This window comes from Danio rerio, chromosome 21, assembly GCF_049306965.1.
Source record: "Danio rerio strain Tuebingen ecotype United States chromosome 21, GRCz12tu, whole genome shotgun sequence".
In the NCBI taxonomy this organism is placed as follows: Eukaryota; Metazoa; Chordata; class Actinopteri; order Cypriniformes; family Danionidae; genus Danio; species Danio rerio.
The window spans coordinates 31,228,603-31,252,017 of NC_133196.1; the positions used below are offsets into that span (position 1 = coordinate 31,228,603).

Genomic DNA, 23,415 nt, shown 5'->3' on the forward strand with positions numbered 1-23,415 from the left:
GAACACATTTCTAAACAAGTAATTTCTAAATTAGTTTTAATAACTAATTTCTAATAACTAATTATTTATATATGCCATGATGATGAGCACATAATATTAGATATTTTTCTAGATACTAGTAATCAGCCTCAAGTGCAATTTAATGGCTTAACTTTGTTAATTTGGTTAACTAAGTTTGGGTAATTAGGCAAATCATTGTTTAACAGTAGTTTCTTCTGTAGGCAATCGAAAACCAATATTGCTTAATAACCAATATTGCTTTTTTAAAAACTTAAAAACTACTTTTATTGAAGCTGAAATAAAACAAATAAGACTTTCTTCAGAAGAAAAACTTTATAGGAAAAACTGTGAAACATTCCATGCTCTGTTATTCATCGTTTGGGATATATTTAAATAAAGAAAATTTAAAAAAAGAAGAAAAAAAAATCAGAGGAGCGTTAATAATTGTTGACAGCAGCTGCATATCAGGACTAGAATCTAAGCTAAAAGTTTTATAGTCAATATGAAAACCCAGCAAAAGTGACTAAAAAGGGGGGGGGTAAAAAGTCCTTTTTTTCCAACTGATCAATCTCACAACGTTTGATCTGCGAGCACAGCCAGAGGCCGAGCTAAGAAAAATGAGCCTGGCCTGCATTAGCTTCTCTGTGTAGATCTGCTGCTCGCAAGACAAAAGCTAGAAGCAAAGACTGCATGCAGGCTCATCTGCTCCTCGCGTTCTTAACTTCTGATTTATGAGCTTCTAGGTAATTTTTATCCTCTTAAATGGTTAAAGGTGCAATGTAAATAAAGTCTGTGGAAGACTACTGTCCTGCATCCTTGCTAGTAATTAAGGTCACTCATTAGTACCTAATAATTAACAAGCTGGGTCGAATCCCCCCCCCCCCCCCCCCCACCACCCTAACTGTAATTAAAAGTGTCTATTACACCTCAGAGCCCACAGGGGCAGAGTCTTCTTTCCCTGCTGTCTCTCAGCTTGACCTCAGCTGACTCTGAAGCCCAGCAAACTCTCTAATCCAGTGAAACAGACACGCTCAGTTCTTCTGAATAATATTAAAGAAGTGAGTGTCTTCAAGCCAAATGAATTTAAATAGGAAAATAAATCGATTAGATAGATAGAATGACAGAGAGTATAAGAGAACAAATGATAAAACAAATAATATTAATGATAGAACCACAAACAAACAGACTGACGGATGGATGGATGGATGGAAAGAATAGAACGGATGAATAGAACAGATGGATGGACGGAAGGACAGACGGACGTAGAGCTAGATGATAGAACGAATAGAATGGATGGATGGATAGCTCTATGGATGGATGGATGATAGAACAGATAGGATGGATGGATGATAGAATGGATAGAATGGATGGATGGATGGATGGACCAACAGACGGACAAACAGACGGATGGATGGATGGACTGATAGATGGATGGATGGATGGATGGATGAAAGAACGAATAGGATGGCTGTATGACAGATGAATGATAAAACAGATGGATGGATGGATGATAGAACGGATAGGATGAATGGGTGGATGGACAGATGAACAGACAAAAAGACCACAGACTGATAAGAAAGATAGGTGGAGGGTTGTATGGAGGGGATGGATGGACAGACAGATGGATAGATGGATGGATGGATGGATAAATGGATGGATAAATGGATGCCTGATAGAACGAATAGGATGGCTGTATGGATAGACAGATGAATGATAAAACAGATCGGATGGATGAACGGATGGATGAACGGATGGATGAATTGATGGATGAATTGATGGATGGATGGATGGATGATAGAACGAATAGGATGGCTGTAAGAATAGACAGATTGATGATAAAACAGATAGGATAGATAGATGGATGGACAGACGGTCGGACTGATGAACGCACAGATGGATGGATGGATGGATGGATGGATAATAGAAAGAATAGGATAGCTGTATGAATGGATAAATGGATGATAGAACAGGTAGGATGGATGGATGGATGGATGGATAAATGGATGGATGGATAGATGAACAGACAAAAGACTACAGACTGATAAAATAATTTTTGGATGGCTGGATGAATTGATAGAAGGACAGATGGACGGACAGATGGATGAATGATAAAACAGATAGATCAGATGGATGGATAGAAAGATGGATGGATAGAATGATGGATGGATGGAAATATAGAAAGATAGGCAGATAGAACAAACAAGAGATCAAGCATACTACAGAAAGAAGGACAGATAGCTATAACGAACAATACACCGTTTTGATAGACCATGACAAAATTGCAAGGGGACCGCCAGCTGTTATTAATAGAAATAACATTGTTCATATGTGTAAAAACTTCTAGCTATAATTTGATGTATAATTAAACCATGAAAAATAAAATGTTGTTACTATGTTCAATATTTGATTGCGCTGATCAACCACCCACCATATTTACAGATATAATTTTTTGCTGAATTGGCTACATGGCTGTCAGTGTGTTAAGTGCTTAACCTGGGCAAGATTTAATACTAGGTGAATGTTTCATGCTTTAAGCTGAATACTAGTGCCTTGCAAATTAACTTGTAAATATGATTCACATGTCTGAAGGGCTTTGTTTTTTACTTTAAAAGGTTTGTCCTGGATGTACTTTGTTTTGACAAGCAGTTTATAGTTATACTTTAATTTACTTCTTATAAATAAATTAATATAACAGTCCTTTTTATATTCTCTATTTTTAAATATTTAAAAAGTAAATAACCTGAGAAGCAGGTGCTTTTTTCTATCAATTAATACAATAATTGTGACAAATGATTAGTTACATCCAACCAAAAAACCCAGAATATCAGTACATATGGCTAAATAGGTAGATGGTAAATCTGTATGTGACATACTCTTTACTGTATGTCAGTCCCCAAATTCTCTAGCTCATTTTTGCTCCTCATTTCCTTATATACTCAACTACAGTATAATAGTGTAATAGTGTTGGCCACAGCACGTCTTTGCATCCAAATCAATCATTTGTCTTAAAACAAATATTTCAGTGTTTCAATAAAGCACTTGTAAGGAACTTGCCACCACGTGCTGGTGTTTTAAGTGTCAAATATATTTATTTGAAACCAGTCAGAGACACCAGCATAAAAAACACTAAGCACTATACAGTAGGCATTGAACTCGGCTATCTATGGACACAGCTTCACTCAAGATCGAACACAATGCAGAAAAAGTAGTTAGCTCAGGCCTTATTAGACAGGATAATTAGACAGATTGATTTTAGCTTCCAACATGGCTATTTAGAATGAAATGATAATGAGTTTCTCATGAAGAAATGAGTTATATTGCAATGCTTAAAGAAGACTACTTTGTGTATTTGCTGTAATTCAATGTATAGACCATTTCAAAGTGGTAATGTCATTGACCCATAAACATTTCCTGCCTGTTGTCAAACTATTTCCTAACTGTAACAGGAGGCAATTCAATCATAACTTAACATTAAAACAGCTGTCTTAACATAATTTATTAATATGTGGACCTTTAGGGATTCTCGGAAGCTATGAAAATTAAATATGTAAAACAGCAAATTCGTTGGGAACATTGTTGTTATCATTTAAACCCCTCAAAATAGTCTATTCATACAGATAAATGTTTAAAAACAAAATTATTTTTTCCATATACCATACAATATAGTAGCTCATCTCTGATCTGCCTTTAAGAAATGCACTGAATTTTATGAAAAAGGCATGGTGCGCTCTAATTGGCCGGACATCTAGTCTATCATGATTGGCCGAAACCTCCAGCATGCAACCGAAATAATATGCTCTTATCAATGCCAGGGTAAATCTGATCCAGAAATTACCAATCTGATCAATATACTTGATCCTAAAGTGTTGTGTCTTGTGGTTTATATTATAAATTGTTTTATTGTGTAAATAATAAAACACATTCTGTCTTTGTGTATACATTTAGGTGTTTTTATGACAATCTTCCCACACAGTGGCAGTTGCAGGGTTGATCATGAATGAGGTGTTTTAGGTAGGCTTGGATGATGAGTCTTATATTTGATGGAATACCTATTTGAGATTTTACATATTAAGATATATATGCATGAACAGCTTGTAACAGTTCAAAGAGAAAGTTGAATTTAAAATGGTGTCATATGGCCATTTTAAATTAGATATATCTGTTCTTACAGTAGCTTGTTGGCAGCTCAGCAACATGCCAACACCAAACTATACTGGAATGAGTCTTTTCTCCAGAGTGTTGTTTGTGTGACGTGCTGAGTTCCAAGTCAGTCTCTTATGAGGATCCATTATGGTTAGGACGCCTTCTTGGAAGGCAGCTGTTTATGTAGGCATTAGGCAGCGAGGCAGCTCACTAGGTTTTGGAACAGAGCCAATTTGATCTATAAAAATCATGAAACTAAACAAACGCAATGCATTACAGCTTTCTAGTGTCTGTTTGCTGTCTGCAGATCATGAAATAAAATATAGGAAATAATCCTAACTCATTCGAGAGAAAACCTATGGATTTCTTCATATTAAATGTCCATTAATTTTAAAGGTCCAATAAAATTAAAATAAAACATTTTTAGATGTTAGTTATTTTAAGTCTGTTAGTTTTTAGTGTATCTGTTAGCTAGCGTGCTCCAAAACAATGACAAATTTTGCTTAAGAAAATATAAAGCTGATATAAACATCTAAAGCTTGCAGTTTGACCCCTCTGTCTAAATGTGTCTACAATTTTTTTTACGTCAGACGTTTTTCTTTAAATCTTGACCAATCAAATGCTCTGTAGTTTCCGACATGCCCCTGCCCTTTCAAGATGCTTCTGATTTGCTTTTTATTTGATGCGCTTAAGCTCAACTACTCTCACTGGCAGAGCTGTGATGAAAACAAAATGCTGTTGGCTGTTTTTTAAAGGGGAGGAGCTATAATATCCCACCCTCAGTTCAATTTTAAGTTGAGATAAAGTCAAACATTGAATAGAAAATGCACAGTTTAAAGCATTTCACAGGACCTTTAAGCTGTTAAACCAACCTTAAAATTGATACCACAAAGTTTTGTGGTATCAAAAACTATTAAAAAATATATTTTTAAAATGTATATTTTGTAAAAAGGTGTGGGTGTTTTTGTTTATATGTTTGTTTGTTTTATTTGTTTTTTGATTGTTTGTTTGATTGATTCTTTGTTTGTTTAGAAATATTAAAATCACAAAGGCTTCACTTATCTGACCAGAAATACATTAAAAACTGTCCCATGAAATAATTTTACAACATATTAAAAGTTTAATTAATTATAATAATAATAATAATAATAATAGTAATAAAAATAATAATAATAATCATAATAATGCAGCTTAGTGGCGCAGTGGGTAGCGCTGTCGCCTCACAGCAAGAAGGTCGCTGGTTCGAGCCCTGGCTAGGTCAGTTGTCATTTGTGCGTGGAGTTTGCATGTTCTCCCCGTGTTTGCGAGGGTTTTTCTCCGAGTGCTCCAGTTTCCCCCACAGTCCAAAGACATGCGGTACAGGTGAATTGGGTAAGCTAAATTGGCCGTAGTGTATGTATGTGTGTGAATTGGAATATGGGTTTCCAAGTGATGGGTTGAAAGAGTATTTGCTGCAAAAACATATGGTGGATAAGTTGGCAATTCATTACACTGCGGCGACCACAGATTAGTAAAGGGACTAGGCCGAAAAGAAAATTAATGATGAATAAATGATAATAATTTTAATAATAATATTTAATGAAAATGTGAATACATCAAGAAACCGAAGACCACTGTGTGTTGAGCAATGATGCACAATTGTTCTGCTGTGGCACAAATATTATAATATTAACTCATTATTTACTTAAGAATTGTATAGAATTAATTTGCACTCATGCTATTAAAAAAAGCACTCAGCATTCATATTGAACTCATTTCTTACTTAAATATAAATAGGGCCCTATCATACACCCGGCGCAATAAGGCACAAGAAGTGTGTAGAGCGATTTGTTGATGATTTCAGTCAAGTGCAACCCTAATTTTCCAGTTTTGTGCCACGTTGTTTAAATATTAAATCCATTTGCACTGCTTTGTGGACTCATAGGTGTTCCAGTCTTAAAAGAAGGTGCGTTAAGAAACTAAACTAAACTACTAAAATAGACTGTGCAATTGACCAAGCAGGTCTAAAGTCCAGTGCAGAGTTAGTTAGTTGTGTGCCTTAAACGCTTATACATTTTTTAATACACACAGGATGAACAGCAATATGCAAATGTCTTTACAAACGAAAAATAATAAAATGATTAAAATGTTATACAAATATTATTATTTTCGACATAAATATAAAAAACACTGCCTTAATGCCTTCTTTTTAGTTTTTTAGTTTTTTTTAGTTTATTCACAATTTGCTTTTGTATAATGTTATTATTATTATTAGCGGTACTATTTATTTATTTAAAACAAGTTTAGATTTGTCCACCAGTCGGGTTTTGGAGATGTATGTCACTATATGGGCATAAGGACAAGTGTTTGGATATTAAATGTGTTTTTTGACCACACTTCGTTATAATTGTTTATTTATTCATTTGCTGGAAATAAAAAAATGAATTTAGAAATCATTTTAAAACAAATCGTTGCGCTTAACAAACGCTACAAAAGTAAAAAGAAATTAAAGAAGCCGAATGGAGAAGGCTCTTATTCTTGTGCAGATGGTCTGTTAAACTGTTTTCTCGCTATAGTAAAGCGTTCAGTTTTTCCATTCAGTTTTTCCCCTAGCAAAGTCCGTCATGTAAATAGCAAATGCAACGCAACTGACTCTTAAAGGGAATGTGAGATGAAACCTAATGCACGTTATGCCTATAACTCATTAAAAGAATAAGCACAATTTTTAACATTTAAACAACTAAATTAATCTATTTAATTAGCTACCGTATATTCTGATTGTAAAAAAATATTTCACTGCTGATACTGTTACGTCTTTTGAAAATTAAAAACATCACCAGACCAACACGAAAGATTTCACCTGAAGTTTTCCAGATTGTTTACATCACTCGCATAAGTTCTCAAGAAGCTTACCAGTAAGTCAATAAGAGCATCATTTATATGAAATGAAAAATGCATGCGTGCGTGTTTGATCATCATCACATGGGGCACTTTGATATTTTAATGAAGACGTACATCCTCATATGAGCTTGGTGAACCAATCATTAGCAAATCCTGCAATTAGCGAACCCTGCTTATCTCACAGAGGCCTGTAATCACTTGAAGTAATTAAGATTGACAGGTCGGTTCGGGAATCAAGGAATCAAGCTGCCTTCTGTTATTGCCGCAGACAGGGAGTGTGCTCTGTCTAAATTTGTTAGATAAATACGTCTGACTGAAGTGTTTTTGCATTTCAAGCGGCGGCGCGCTAGACTACTCTTCTAAAAAAAATAATTGCAGTTTTAAAGCTTAGCCTGACTACACAGCAATTCAGCGAACATGCAGATAAAAGAACGTGAAGTGTATAATAGATAGTGTAATGACAGTTATCAGCCGCCACAATGAGTCGCTTGAGCTGAAAGAAGAGGCAAGAAACATTTCAAACGGTACATTATTTGCATTTCAAGTGCACAGCCATAATACAGACAGGAAACAATTAGGACATTCAATCGGCAGCTTTCAATCAATCACTTTGAAAAAAACAAAAAAAAACAACAAAGAGACTCATCTTTATTTCTTTCTTTTTGTATTAATAAAGCCAAACAGCTAGAATGACACCAGAGCTCTGGCTCGGTGCATTCTGGGTACGGTTTGTGACCGCACAACACCAGGACCAAAACAAACATGTGAGGGAGAGAGCGAAAGAGAGCATTACCTGCTGCAGGAGTGGCCATCAGAGGAGCTGCTCCTGGGGCTGGGCCAGTGGACAGGACAGGGGTGAAGAGACGCACATGGAGAACACACAGATAGCAGAGAATGAAAGGGCACAGAAACCAACGGGACAATGAAAAAAAAGGGAGATCAAATGAGTTGTGGAAGCAAGGAGGGGAGGGGGGGGGAGGAAATAAAACGAGGAAAGGTGGGGAAAGGGGGAGGCCCCATACCTTGGCTCTTTAACGTCAGGTGCGCCAGACCTTGAAGGAAAAAACAGGAAAAAGGAAAAAAGAAATAAGAGGGTCATAAAAAAAGGCACGGGCGGAAAAGAAAAGCATTGTCACAACGTTTGACTGCAGTTTGTGACAGACATCCCGAGGCAAACATGGATGCCAAATTTAAAGGAAACCAAAGGGGAGGAAACATAAAAAAGAAGAAGGAGAAGGAGGAGGAGGAGGAGGAAGGTAAATAAACACACAAGTTTTTTTTTTTTTTTTTTTTTTTTTTTTTTTTAAGGGAGAGGGAAAATAAAGAGGGAAAGGGTGAGGAAAAAAGCATTTCAATTGGCACAAGCACCCCAAAAAAGGCACTTGGTCTCAAAAAAAATGCTTTTTCTCCAAATGGAGCACATATTTAGTGTTTGGCAGATAGCATTTCTTTAGATCATACGCTTCTATTCTATAGCAGCTACACCAATAAATGTTGCATCCCAAAGCCACAGGCTCATAAAATAGCAAAGAGAGAGAGATCACAAAGCAGTGGGGGGAAATGTCTCATAAAAAGCAGATAAATTCTCCCAAGCGCACAGAAGCAACCGGTCCCAGACGGTCTATCGTCTTACTAACAGACAAAAGCCTGCGAGTTGATTTCGGCACTGTAATAATGTATGCAGCTTGACAGCTCAATACCAATCAATTACACACACCGATGCGGGAGCCATTATCCGGCAGTTTGCCTTCTGTAATCACGGTTGCAGTAGTTGCTGTTTACTCCGACTAATGCGACCCAGAAACGCACAAGACAATCAGAAGGAATTGCTATGCAAATCTAGATGAGAGCAGAGAGCAAAATGGTGGGGTCAGGCGCTTGTGTTTGGTGTCAACAAAACTGGAAAAGCAAAAACACGCCAATGAGATCAGAAAGAGTGCATCAGCTGGGAGCTCGGTGAAAACCCACATTACTGCATGTTGTGAGGAATACGATTACCTTTAGGATTGGCGCACATTAGCCGTGAACGCTCTCTGGTGAACTGAGCCGATATTTAATTGAAAAGGGAAAATGTTTCCTTCGAATTCCAAATGCACCTCCGAGGAATCACACCATTCCATTCCTGCATGCTTCTCTCATTGCCTACGTGTTTCATTTCGCTGAAACAAAGGCATATTATGATTATAGAGAGCAGAGTTATAGCGTCATTGTTCTTGCTGATGTTCCTGTGTGATTCCTTGACAATTACTGTGGTGCCGTCGCTTGCCCTGCTACTTCTATGCTGCACTCTATTAGGGAGATAACGCTGCTGGAGAATGGATCATTGTAACTGGGAGTTACTAGTCATTGTGCAGCCAATTCCATTAAAAAAAAGAGAGAAAATATCACAAATGAAGGGAGTGAGACGATAAAAGATGGTTGGGTTTTTGAGAACGGAGCGCGAGCTGCAACTCGTGGAGAATTACAATATGTGAAACCGCAAGGGATACAGTAAACAATGATACAGAGACAATGTCTACTGAACGGCACAATGGAAGTATCCGAGACTTGTGCATGTGCTTTAAAATAAGAGCCTTGGGTTATTGTCTTTGCTTATTTTAATATTCATATAATATGCATATTTTAATGTAGCCTTTGATCTATTAAATACAGTATTGAATGTGTGGTTAAGACATTATATTATATGATTACATTTACAAAATCATTCAACATTTAATCACATACTTCAATGACTAATATTAATTCAAAGTCATCTGTCACACAACCTCATATATTATGGCATAACATGCTACATAATATTATATTACATTGGATATTACAGCATATTAGTTTGTAGAATGTTATAGCAAATTATAATATCAATTCATTGCAGTTTTTTTTGTGACAGTTTAAAGTCAAATATTATATTATATTATATTATATTATATTATATTATATTATATTATATTATATTATATTATATTATATTATATTATATTATATTATATTAGTCATAGTACATCATATAATAGGGCATATAATGATGACAAGAACTTTTTTGACAACTGAATGTTACTGACTGCTGTGTCTTTAATATCTTTAATAAAGATTATTGTGCATTTTTTAAACATCAAGGAGGACGCAACAAAGAAAAGTCACTTAATAAATTAAAACTACTTTATTATTTTATGCAACAAACTTACATTTAAAAGAGAAATATAAGGGTGATCTTAAGCAAAAAAAACAAAAAAAAAAGAATAAAAAATAAAATAAAAAACCTCGCCTGCTTAAAGCACAAAAATGTCTATTTGAAAAGGTGGCTTTTGCTGCTGCAGCACTGTGTGTGACAAATTGCAGCACTGGTGATGAAAAAACGTCATATCTGTACCTACCAAATATTATTAACATTAATAACAAAAGGGGTGCCCAAACTTTTTCTAATGAAGGGCCAAAAAGTCTTCTGGGCCAAAGATAATTATAGCTGTCATAAGTAGTTTCAAAAAATTTTTAATAATATTAAAATAACTAAAAAAACAAACATTGCTTTGTATTAATTAATACAGTATTTTCTTTGTTTAATTTTTAGAATAACCTTTGTACGGTAAAAACAAAAACATTTCATTTATAACAAAATAGTTACACTAGTTTTTGCCTTGATTTCCTAGCCGATGTCTTCTGCATAGTCCTCTATTTGTCATTTAATTAAAACATGGTTCAATTAAATAAAATAAAAAATATATATATATGACTCTTAAAGGGAATGTGAGATGAAATATAAGTATTATATTATATTATATTATATTATATTATATGATATTATATTATATCATATTATATTATATCATATCATATCATATCATATCATATCATATCATATTATATTATATTATGTTATGTTATGTTATGTTATGTTATGTTATGTTATGTTATGTTATGCTATGTTATATTATATTATATTATATTATATTATATTATATTATATTATATTATATTATATTATATTATATCACAAAATAAGTTTTGCCATGGAATATTTTCCATTTTAAGAAGAATTTCAGAAAATGGGTAACTGGCACGAAATACTTTTATTTTGCTGGCATATCCTGCAGTGTGATGTGCGGTACTCCATCTAAAACCATTTTAAACAGTATTTAGCTAATTCTTTTATAATTAGAATTGTAATTCATGCTGCTTTTTCTGAGCTAATATTAATTGAGAGAGTACATGGACAATTAGTACGGTTAAAAATCATCTGTCACACCGCAGAGACATTTTAAAGAGATGCATTTTTCAAATGCCAATGAAGGCAAATGGATTAAAAAAAGAATGCTGAAAAACCTGAGAACCTGAAATAAAGATGCACCTGAACCTGAAGTAAAATGCATGCTCCTTTAAAGAATAACAAAACATTTTAACTAGAAATTCAGTTTATTTTTTTTTTATAAAAAAGTTATTGAACTTGCACCTTCTAAACAGAAGTACATAATTAATGGGCTGCTTAAGAGGAACGTACTTCAGATATCCATTAAATCAACACAATGCAATCCTATTTAATGCAAGCTTTTTCAAAACAGTAACATTAATTCAACACATTAGTTAAAGGTTTTAACATTCAATAACTTCAAAACATGAACATCAACGAAGCAAACCAAGCTAATATCAGTGTATACTGTACCATATACAGTATCTTCTCAATCAATTCCACTATTCATCTTTGAAAAAGTACTAGTAGTTATCTGGTTTGGGGAGGTGACACCTTGTGCACATACTGTATACTAAGAGGCACCGCATTTGAACATGATACATCATTTATGCGCCCCTCACACTTTTAGACACATAAAGAGAACTTCTTTTATTTATAAATGACCCCATATCCAGATATGCATTTTTTCTGCATGTGTTTTAGCAGCTTTTTCTTTCTTTCCACCACCTGAATTGGTGCTCTTTTGCCTCATTTGTTCTAATTTCAGACACAAAAGCCAATAAAAGTGCCTCTCCCATGATTCCATCCGTCACTAGTCACATCTCAGCTGTCGCATCTGTTTCGCATAACAGTTTATGCCACAGTGACTTCTCAAATTTGAAAAATGAAGATGAAATTACCTACAAACTGGAACGTAATGGAGTACAGCGAAAAAGCCAACTGCATCAATAGATAGCAAGGGAGCACGCAACCAACAGGGAATTAAAAAGCAACACACACCTTGTTAACAAATATTTAAAGAGCGTTCAATGAAACACAAAAAGGTTGCGGAGCTGCTCTGCTGTGAAATGGAGGCATTTACACTGTGTTTACATTCATATTTCTTGCTCAACAGCCTTAACTAAAAGGAACAAGCACACAGTCAGAAGTAATTATTAGATATTAATTAATTTCAGTCACACGCTTTTATTGTGTTTTTATTGCTAATCTGGGTTGCATTAAGATTTTTTTTTTTTTTCAGGTAGGGAATGGTTCACACAGAAATAAAAATGATCCTATAATTTACTCACCCTCAAAGCCATCCTAGCCAACAAAATTGAGTTGCATAATATATAAACTATGAATTGTATGGAAGTTGCTGGAAGCCAGTGATACTCTTCTAAAGTTTTAAATAGGAATATTTTTATACAAAAAACCAATGCCTATAATATTGTATAATCTTGCTTTGGTCTATCTTACTTCCCCCATAATTATATTCTGCAAATAACAGCAATCGTCCAGCCTCCTAACCCTTCACCCTTGTGTATTACTCTGCCCACATACAGCAACAAGCAGAGGACACTCTACAGTTTGACAAATCTCGCTGCTGTTGGACAACAATGCACTTTTGATGCTTATTTATTCAAGAATGTAGTTGTTTAGATTGCGACTATGCAGTTTATTTATAAGGATAGTGACTATTTTAAAATATTTATACATTTGGAGCATGGGATTCAGTGCATCGGCCGCCATCAGCCTGAGCAGACTTAAGAAAGTAACGGTTGACGTTCCGCCACAAGATGGTGAGAGAGACTCCATAATACTGTAAAACCTGGTTTTACTTCTGCGTCAAGTGATCGGCATGACCCACGGTGCAAGCCTAGCGTGTAGCCATGCATTTATAAATCTGAGCGCTGTTTCTGTTGCTCTGCAATACACTTCCGAAATGTATGCGTCAACGCCCAGGGGCTATGCGTCCATGCGTAGGCTGCGTCGTAGCATAAGCGTGCGCTTGACGCAGAAGTATAAATCAGCCTTAAGTCCTTAGAAGAGAAAAACTGCATTTTTTCAGTGTAAATTTCAAACTACAACAGAACAAATCATTATAAATCAGGTAAGTGACATTCGATCTCTCTCTTTTGTATTTTGTATTGCTGTATTTATTCCACAAAAACTGGTAGTGTTTGCTTTGCTCTGGCTTTTTTGGGGTTTATTAATTTTGATATCCTGATTGCAACAGAGAAATACTGGGAAACCTCTGTAGACTGATGGCATTTCATGTCGTTCAGTCTTATAATTTAAAAATGTGAGCAAAATCACCTGTTTTGTCATCACTTTAGACATCACACTAGAGAATCATTCATATACTAGCTATAAAGAGAAGTTGATAAAATAGCAACGGTATCTGGTTTTTCCTGACGTCAGCTGTTTTATATTCTTTTTTTATACACACGATTATGCCATTGAACTGTTGTATAAACACATTATCACACTCATAGCATTGCGATGTGGCTGTATATCATTACTGGTGTTTAATTGCGAACTGGAGAAACTGTAAATAAACTTTGTTTTTTTTTAATATGTGATATGAACTGATCCATTTATTTAGTAATTATGTAAACACTAAGTTTTCGGGTCTCTTTTGCACATTTTGTTGAATATGTTCACAGAAAAACTTTGCAAGCGCATGTCAACTTACACTAATCAACCCCAACCTTAAAGACTACTTATACTGTAATGAGAATTAGTTGGCTTGTAGTGTCAATTTTAATTAAACTCAATAAAAAGGGACCATCAAGTTTGGAATCAAGTAAAACAAAAAACATACATGTACAGTATATATAAGCAAAACCAACTTCTGATACACGGTAATGATTGGATATTTCACTTATAATTACCACAGGAATAAAACAAAAAATATCCTCAGGAAAACTTCAATCGCCTTTAAATGGCTTTACCGCAGAGCAATTACTTTACACAATCAAATATGTGTCACTGCCACTTGATGGTGGATCTGGTGAATAGGCTGTCGGCAATATTGATTTTGAAGATGCTGGAATATGAGCCAGATGCTGAATGAACTAGGGAAATTTGCTCTGACTGTGACAGTGATGGTAAAATCATCTCTTAAATCGAACCCTCCCAAAAAGTAACAGTATGTGGTTTATTTGATTATTTTGCAATTGTTGCTAAAATATCAGGAGTTTTTTATGTTATTGCAGCAGTCAAAGACCTTTCTGAGTTACACAGATTGGTCAGGGTTGCTAAAAATATGCTTAATGTGCAATAGAAAATGTTGCTGGCTATTAGATTAAATGCTTATTTTTTATTTAAAAATATTACATTTTAAAATGACTTTAAAGTGGAAGGGAAGAAGTCAGTCAAGTTAAAATAATTTGCTGGCTATTAGATTAAATGCTTATTTTTTATTTAAAAATATTACATTTTAAAATGACTTTAAAGTGGAAGGGAAGAAGTCAGTCAAGTTAAAATAATTTTTAACTGATTTCCACTTTAGTGAAAGAAATATATAAACAAACACATTTTATTTATAATCTATAAATTAAATAATTTAAATCTTGGACAGAGAGGTAAGCATTCATTTTACTAAAATCCAGCTCAAAATAGTTCTGTTTGATTTGTAAAGAGACAGCAGTTTTCAAATGTCAAACGACACTATGAAACAAGGAAGTGACGAAATACATCAAGTACAATTTATTTATTGTGATTATTTAAATTAGACTGCTCGGTACTTTTCACCAACCTCTGGTTGTGTTTTTTAATATAAGAAATGCTGATACTTAAATTAAAGGCTAATTCTGCATTGAGTGATCACAGTGATTCACAGCACATGCCTTGTGCATACTGTCGCTGTGCATTTGTATTTCTATGTGCTGAATGTGTTGCTCTGCAATTACACTTCTGAAACATTAGCTGGCAGATTTTATGTTTCTTTGTTTCTTCGCGAGTTTTTTTAATACTGCATACAGTACAAGTAGGTAAATCTCGCTCACTTAGAGGCAGGAAACGGCAGAACAACTTTACATGCAACAATTTTAGTCATAAGGTAAACACAAAACAAAAGTCTCCATCTGGAGCTCCTCCACAGGACTCGACACTTGTAAATAGTCGCTCTATTAGGCCCACAGCCTTAGGTCTCGCCCACACTCATCACCACTACCAAGCCAACCAATCACAGAGCTTGTGCTTGTTGTCACTTCGTGTAGTTTTATTTTTTGAGAGTTACACGTCGGTGTCAGCTGCAACAAGGGTATGCGACCATGCGAAGGCTGCGCCAGACCATACATGTGCATTTGGTGCAGAAGTACAAATCAGCTTTAAGGCTGTGTCAAGTGATCGCCGAGACCTATGGAGTATGCCTTGCACGTAGCCACGCATTTACTGTACATTTTTGCATGCTGTATGTGTTGCTCTGCATTAACACTTCCGAAACGCTAGCTGGCAGTGAGGTTTTTATGTCCCTCTATGTCAAGTTTTTCTTCTGGTGTTTTGTTTTTCTGAACGTTACCTGATGTCCAAGTAGCTCAAACTTATTCAGAGGAAGGAACCGGCGTAAACACAAAACAAAACTTTCCATCTGGAGCTCCTTCACAGGACTCGACACTCGTAATAAACTGTTCAAAGGGTTCGTGCGGCTCTCTGCCCTGCCTACACTCGTCATCGCTACCAAGCTGACCAATCACATAGCTTGTGCTACATGTTGTTGCGATTTCTAGTTTAATTCTTTGAGAGGAGTGCATCGGCGACCGCGTAAAGGATGTGCCGGAGCATATGCAATCGCTTGACGCAGAAGTATAAGTCAGCCTTTAAGCATCGCATGTAATTTTGTTACTTTTACTCTTGTTATTAATTTTTTATTTTTTTTATTTATGGAAAAGGCATTAATTCTTTTTTAAATAGTTGATTTATGTGAATGTGTAGTAAAATAAAGCTTTGTTATAACGAATTTCGAACAAAGCTTTGTTTTTTAATTGTTTGTTTTTTATTAAAGTGGAAATCAATTTAGAAAATAATATGAACTTTTCCTAATAAAAACTAAGTTGAAACATAAATAACTTATATAGTTATTTTCTATATAATATGCTTTTAAAGAATGGCAGATACACTTAGGATGGCTTGAAAGGTGAGTGAATTATGACACAGTTTTAATTATTTTATGAAATTTTAAACTAATCCTTTCATTCAGGAATAATATTTAAATAGCGGTCAATTTCACTAATTTGTAAAAGGGAACAATTACTTCAGCTAATTTAAACAAGATACACAAAGACAGGCAGTAATGGCTCACAAAGAAGTCTCACTTTGCCTCCCAGCGATGCGCATTTTAATATGAAACAGGTAGAGCAGCTGAGCAGAAAAGAGCTAGCCTTGAGGAGTTGCCATTTTAAAGAGAAACGTATGCTAGATGTAAACATTTATTCTGTGCAAATGCGAGGCGTCACTGGCAAAGCACTGTCTGACGTGGAGAGAGGCCTTCTGTGGATGTCTGCATTGAAATGCGGTGCCCCGTCTGCGTTGGCATAGCAACAGTCTCCGTGTTTCCCTTAATATGACGTTGTGAGCACAACTAAACCCACTCCTTTCTGTTTCTTTCCGTCTGCCTGCTTCACTCTTATACTATTCCCGCTCTGCTTTCATAGCCATTTCACCTCTGCCTAGCGTGTTTCTTCTGGATGAAAGTGGTTCAGTTTGTGTATATAGGTCAATAAGATGGACATTAAATCGCTTACCTCATAAATTGTTAGCTGAATTCATTTAAAAGCGTGACACTACAAGTGAATAAGGTAGGACAATAACAGATAGTTATCACCATAGTTGATTGATTACATATATAATTGCATAATTTTAGAATTAATTTGCTTTAAAATGTTATCTTTTAAATATGCAAATGTGGCATTATTTACCTAAATATGCAATTGCTTGCATACATTTCTAGCAAAAAAAAAATATATATATATAATAAATAAATAAATAAATAAATAAATAAATAAATAAATACAAACATACATTGTGTTTTTGCCTGCAGTGTGTCACTTTAAATTGGTCAATGACATGGCCATAAAAATGCTTATCTCATAAATTGTTTTCTGGAAGTTGGAGATATATTTGAAATGGCAATAGGGTATCGAATTGCATGATGGAATAATAAAAAATGAGCAAATAAAAAAAGTAATTAAATAAATAAATAATTCAAGGCAGGCAATCAAAAGAGCTTGTTTAGGTTAACGTGTTTCCATTACAGGGAATGTTTCAGCCCATAAAATGCATATTGCAAAACCTATGGGGTGATTTAATATGCATGTGTTGGTCAATGTAGGAATTTCAGCAGACACTCAGCAAGGAATGTCATTTATTACATTGCCTTTAGGGATTTATAACATTCATCTAAACTGAAAAAAGCAACTGTGGGATTTACTCCACATAATTTCTTCCTCGCATTTTGGCCTTTTTTTATGTTGCTATGGCAACCAGACAACATGATGCTTCCTAGCTGACAGAAATTTATAAAAGTCAGTTTCTGGCACATAAAAATAAATTAAAAAACAATGGGAAAAACAGAATAGCTCAACATTAGATCTCAACCACCCCTCATTATTTTAGGAATTTTATTTTTAAATATTCTGAGATACTACTACAGACACTCAGCTCATCTTAAAATGTTTAACTGTAAATGTGGCCCTTGGTGATTCATAAAATGCAAGTCATTGCTACAGGTACTTTGACGGTATAATATATAAATATAAAACAAGCAACAAAAAATTAAGTTGATGCTCCAGACTAGGGTAAACACCATTTGCCGGGTTGAGGATTAAAGATAATGATGTTGTCAATAATGTTCAATTTCTTGCACAGGCTAATCTTTTCACTCTTTTAGACCTCAATGACCTTGTTCTGCAATGTGGAAGTGCGCCCGTTTTCGTAATTGTTTCAGAACTTCCTAGTCAGCTGCATATGGGAGAAATGACTAGGAATAATAATCGGCAGAAAATAGTCAAACTACTTGCTTTACAGATAAGTGTCATGGCTATACATAAACAATAGAATATTATTATAATAAAATATCACTTTGCAACATTAAGCAGCATAACAAGCTGTTTTAACATAAAACAAATGAATGGAAGTGAATGAGACTGGATGTCTAGAGAGAAAAAGATTCTATTGGCTGCACCCACTCCTACGCGAACAATAAGGTCAATAGTCAAGAGCCATTTTTTTTTTTAACTGTCGAAATGCCAGTACCTATTGACTTACATTTAATGAATCAATAATGACCACAGTTAAAAATCTACATCAGGGTTGGCCTGAAAGTCATTACATAAACAAAAGTGTTACATCTTAGGGTAAACTATTCCTTTAAAGACACTTTAAAATGCATAGTGTTGTTTAAAAGAAACTAATTTAGATATAAACAAGATTGGTCAAATTTCCAAATAATTGTAAGTATTTCATACAAAATTATTGGCTATAGCATTAGGGCTGCAATATACAAAATATACTTGCAGCATTGATATTGCCAATGTCTGCATCCGCAATAGTCACATCGCAAAGATATGCAATGTTGAGTTGACTTTGCAGTGCAATTTTTACATTTTATATACAAAACCATAATGCATGAACTGTTTATTTCACTGTGTGACCAAAAATTATTTCCAAGTAGAACAATAAAAGAAAAACAAAATGTCAGATTTGTCCAATATCGTTTAGTATTAGGTATTTCTTAAAGCATCTCAAATTGAGATATTATCCTAAAATAAATTATCTCAAGATTGTTTTGAGATCACATTTTGAGATATTTACAAACAATAGTGTTCTTTAAATAATAAATAATGAAGCACGCTAGATTAATATTGATGTATTTTAGCATTTTGTGTTTGATTCAGCAGAAATATACAACAATATACAAATTATAAATAAAAATCACTCTATTGGTGAACACTAAAGCCAAATATACAGTTAAAGTCAGAATTATTAGCCCCTCCTTTGATTATTATAATTTTTTTTTTTTTAAATTTTTTTCTAAATGATGTTTTACAGAGCAAGGACATTTTCACAGTATGTCTGATAATATTTTTTCTTCTGGAGAAAGTCTTATTTGTTTTATTTCAGCTAGAATAAAAGCAGTTTTAAATTTTTTAAACAACATTTTAGGGCCAAAATTATTAGCCCCTTTAAGCAATTTTTTTTCAATAGTCTACAGAACAAACCATCATTATTCAATAACTTGCCTAATTACCCGAACCTGCCTAGTAAACCTTATTAACCTAGTTAAGCCATTAAATGTAACTTTAAGCCGTATAGAAGTGTCTTGAAAAATATCTAGTGAAATATTATTTACTAATAATATTATCTACAAAGATAAAATAAATAAGTTATTGCAAATGAGTTATTAAAACAGAAAATTGGGGAAAAATATAAACAGTGGGGGCTAATAATTCAGGGGGGCTAATAATTCTGACTTCAACTGTACACACACACATATATATATACATATATATATATATATATATATATATGTATATATATATATATATATATATATATATATATATATATATATATATATATATATATATATATATATATATATATATATATATATATAYACACAYATATATATATATATATATATACACATATATATATATATACACATATATATATATATATATATATACACATATATATATATATATATATATATATATATATATATATATATATATATATAAATATACACATATATATATATATATATATATATATATATATATATATATATATATATATATATATATATATATATATATATATATATATATATATACACATATATATATATATATATATATATATATATATATATATATATATATATATATATATACATATATATATATATATATATATATATATATATATATATATATATATATATATATATATATATATATATATATACATATATATATATATATATATATATATATATATACATATATATATATATATATATATATATATATATATATATATATATATATTTTTTTTTTTTTTTTTTTTTTTATAAATCGAATGCACAGCGGATCCAGCATCTCCTCAATTTGATAGCATGCAAAAACCTCAGTTTAAACAATCAGATAGTGTGAAAATATGTGATGAAATTTGTAGCACGCACTACAGGGTGTATATCTCGCATCAACTGTAACACTCACATAAAATAAAAGTATACTTTGGGCTTTAGATTTGAAAAGAAGCAGGCGACTGTCAGAGTACCGTAAGCTACTGGTGCAAAGACGCTTTGCAAATGTTCAGTCTATAAAACTCTGAGCCATAACAGATTCTCTATCTGCTGCATATCAAACCCTGATCTCTGATTAGCTCCTGCACGCCGCTGAATAAGAAACTTGTGAATATGCGGAGAGGGGATTAGTCAGAAACTCCTGGAGGCTTTTCCTTCAGATGGAGGATTATGTCAAGGTCATTGAGGTGCAGGGAGGATTGGGCATGGCAGTGCCAGCTGTACCCTCTCGTCTGACGTCCTCTGCTCTCTCTAGCGGGGCGCTGACGGTCATGGTCATTGCGGTCAAGCCTGTTTAACGTTGCTGTAACTTGAGCGAAAGTTGCACGCAGAGGTACAGTGGCAGAGAGGGCTCAGCTTTCATTAAAATTTAATTACTAAAAAACAAATTAAGAACACATCAGCTTGACAAAATTAACACATCAGCTTTACAAAACTGCAAATAGCTCAGAATGTTTCAAGGGATCCCAAAAAGTGACAAACCTGTTAGAAACATGCTTATTTAACTACTCCTAGCTTGCTCTGATCAGGATTTGCTTCAAGCATTCAATGGAAGCCTGTGTGAAATCAATATTTAGTGTTTATTTTCCTAGTGCACATTGCTGTTGTTTATGTGAACAATAAATCAGTGCAAAGTAACAAACTCAAAAAAATAATAATAATAATAATGTTTTGGTAATCTTCAAAGTCCGACTGTTTGCTTCCACACTTGGAATGGTGGTCATTTTCTGTTGAGGTCAGTTTAATCACTTCAGCTCAACATTTACACAACATTTAGCTTCAGTTGGAAGTTGTTTCAACATACTGAAACAAAAGTCTCAACAACTTCCGCTTCACATGGACTTTAAGGTATGGACTCTTTGCACAGATACAGTTTTAAAGCCAACGATAAACTTTCGGTGAAAGCTTAATGTGACTATTTTTCAATTTCACAAGTTTTTTTTTCAGCATCGATGTTGTAATGTAATTGCAATACATTTAGTTAAATAGACTAAAGCATTCATTTAGTTGTTCAAGTGTAAAATGAGATGGAAGACCGTTGTAACCACTAGCTTGTCATTAGCAACAGGCTAGTGCAGAAATTCTTTTGAAAATACTGGGGTAAAATAAATATTTTTAAAGACATAACAGGAGGAAATTGAATTTATTGCAGTGCTTCTTGTTCGATCTGAGACCCACTTCAAATTATATATCAAACAGGCTGTGAAGATCACTGATTTTTAAAGAAATCAGATCTTCACCTTGACAATTTGGTAATGATAGACAGTTCACTGGAAGCCCTAGAGCTGCCTGGCAGAAAATTAAGTCCGTGTGAATGTAGCCCATTCTGTCAACAACATCTACAACTACTGCTACAACTGTTACTACTACTAATACTATGAATAATAATAATAATAATAATAATAATAATAATAAAAGGGGACGCGTGGCGCAGTGGGTAGCATGATCGCCTCACAGCAAGAAGGTCGCTGGTTAGAGCCTGGCTTCGTCTCGAGCCTATGGGTGTTTCCAAGTCTTGGGTTGCAGTTGGAAGGGCATCCGCTGCGTAAAACATATGCTGGATAAGTTTACGATTCATTCCGCTGTATCGACCCCTGATGAATAAAAGGACTAGGCTGAAAATAAAATGAATGAATGAATAATAGTTTGTCATGTACAGTTGTACTAAGATTAACTTCAGTACCATAACATGTAATTTCTCAACTAATTGCGTAATTTGGTTGGGCTAATCATTTACAATTAAAGTAGAATGATAAAACAAACAAACAAACAAATTAGCTTTTTAATTCTCTAAAAACACCACTGACCAGTAGCAACCAAACAATAACGCAAATTCCTCACTTTTTAGGATCCCCTTGAACATTTGTGCTGTGGTCTGCGCTACTGTAATTGCAGCACATTTCTGCCGTTTTGTGTGGATTTGCAATGTGTTTCTGTTTTTGCAGTGCACTTCTGTATTTGGTTGTGTTGTAATTATTTGCAGTGCGTTTCTACAGAATATTTGCAGCACATTTTTGTATATGTGACTCTGGACTACAAAGTTGCACGGTTATATGAACTCATAGTATGGCTTAAAACAATTGTTTTTCCCTGTATGATAAAAATCATTTAAATATTAAGTAAAGATCATGTTCAATAAACATATTTTGTAAATGTCCTATTGTAAAAATCTCAAAACACAATCTATACAGTTCTACACATTTTAATATTAACATTACTCTACCGAGGCTGTCATTAAGACCATTTTATAAAATTTTGTAAATTCAATAACTTAGTAAAAATAAAACCCACATATCTATAAAATCTGGACATTTGCTAAATATGTGGATATTTCTTTCGAACATCGATTAACAAAATACAAAAGAGCTATGAATATTTCTATCTTTAATTACCATAGCAGTCAGAATCACTGCATGCATTTCAGTAGCTATCTTTCCATCTAAAGATGCTAATTAAATGTATGCGCAAAACTGGATTATCTAATAAAAGACGTGCAAATAAAGCAGCATTTCCAACCAACGAGTCAAAGAGAACCAATCTTGTCACTTCCTAATTAACTGGCGCCAAATATCAACAGTAAAGATGGAATTTGCTGAAGAAGAAGAAGCTGAGTGAATCTTTTCTTTATTTAATAAATTACTTGCACCTCAGAAGACAATGCTAACAGGTAATGAACGCATGGTGGCATTTGAAGGCATCAGACGTGGAGCACAGACATTCTTGACAGATCTGGAAGTCAATGATAATATAATAACACTAATACTGAAATGGTTAAGGCATTTTAGAATGACCAAAACAACATTTCAGATATTTTACAATGTGCTCAGCCTGCTGATTTTTTCATTCACACGCATTTTTTCATGTGATCTCTTATAACAAAATCACATGACCTTTTTTAATGTGCATACTA

The 23,415-nt window shown here is 33.9% G+C and overlaps 1 protein-coding gene across 48 annotated transcripts in view; it reads right to left on the reverse strand.

Moving 5' to 3' along the window:
- The window catches only part of nrxn2a (neurexin 2a), a 708,141-nt gene that overhangs the window by 528,766 nt on the left and 155,960 nt on the right, over positions 1-23,415 (reverse strand). For 23 of the 48 annotated variants that reach the window (XM_021468858.3, XM_073934750.1, XM_073934761.1 and 20 more), the window contains 2 exon segments: positions 8,046-8,075; positions 7,817-7,855 (listed from right to left, as the gene is read on the reverse strand). The exons of the other annotated variants lie outside the window; for them this stretch is intronic. In XM_021468858.3, coding sequence (XP_021324533.1) covers positions 7,817-7,855; positions 8,046-8,075 — 69 coding nt within the window. 48 annotated transcript variants of the gene reach the window in all.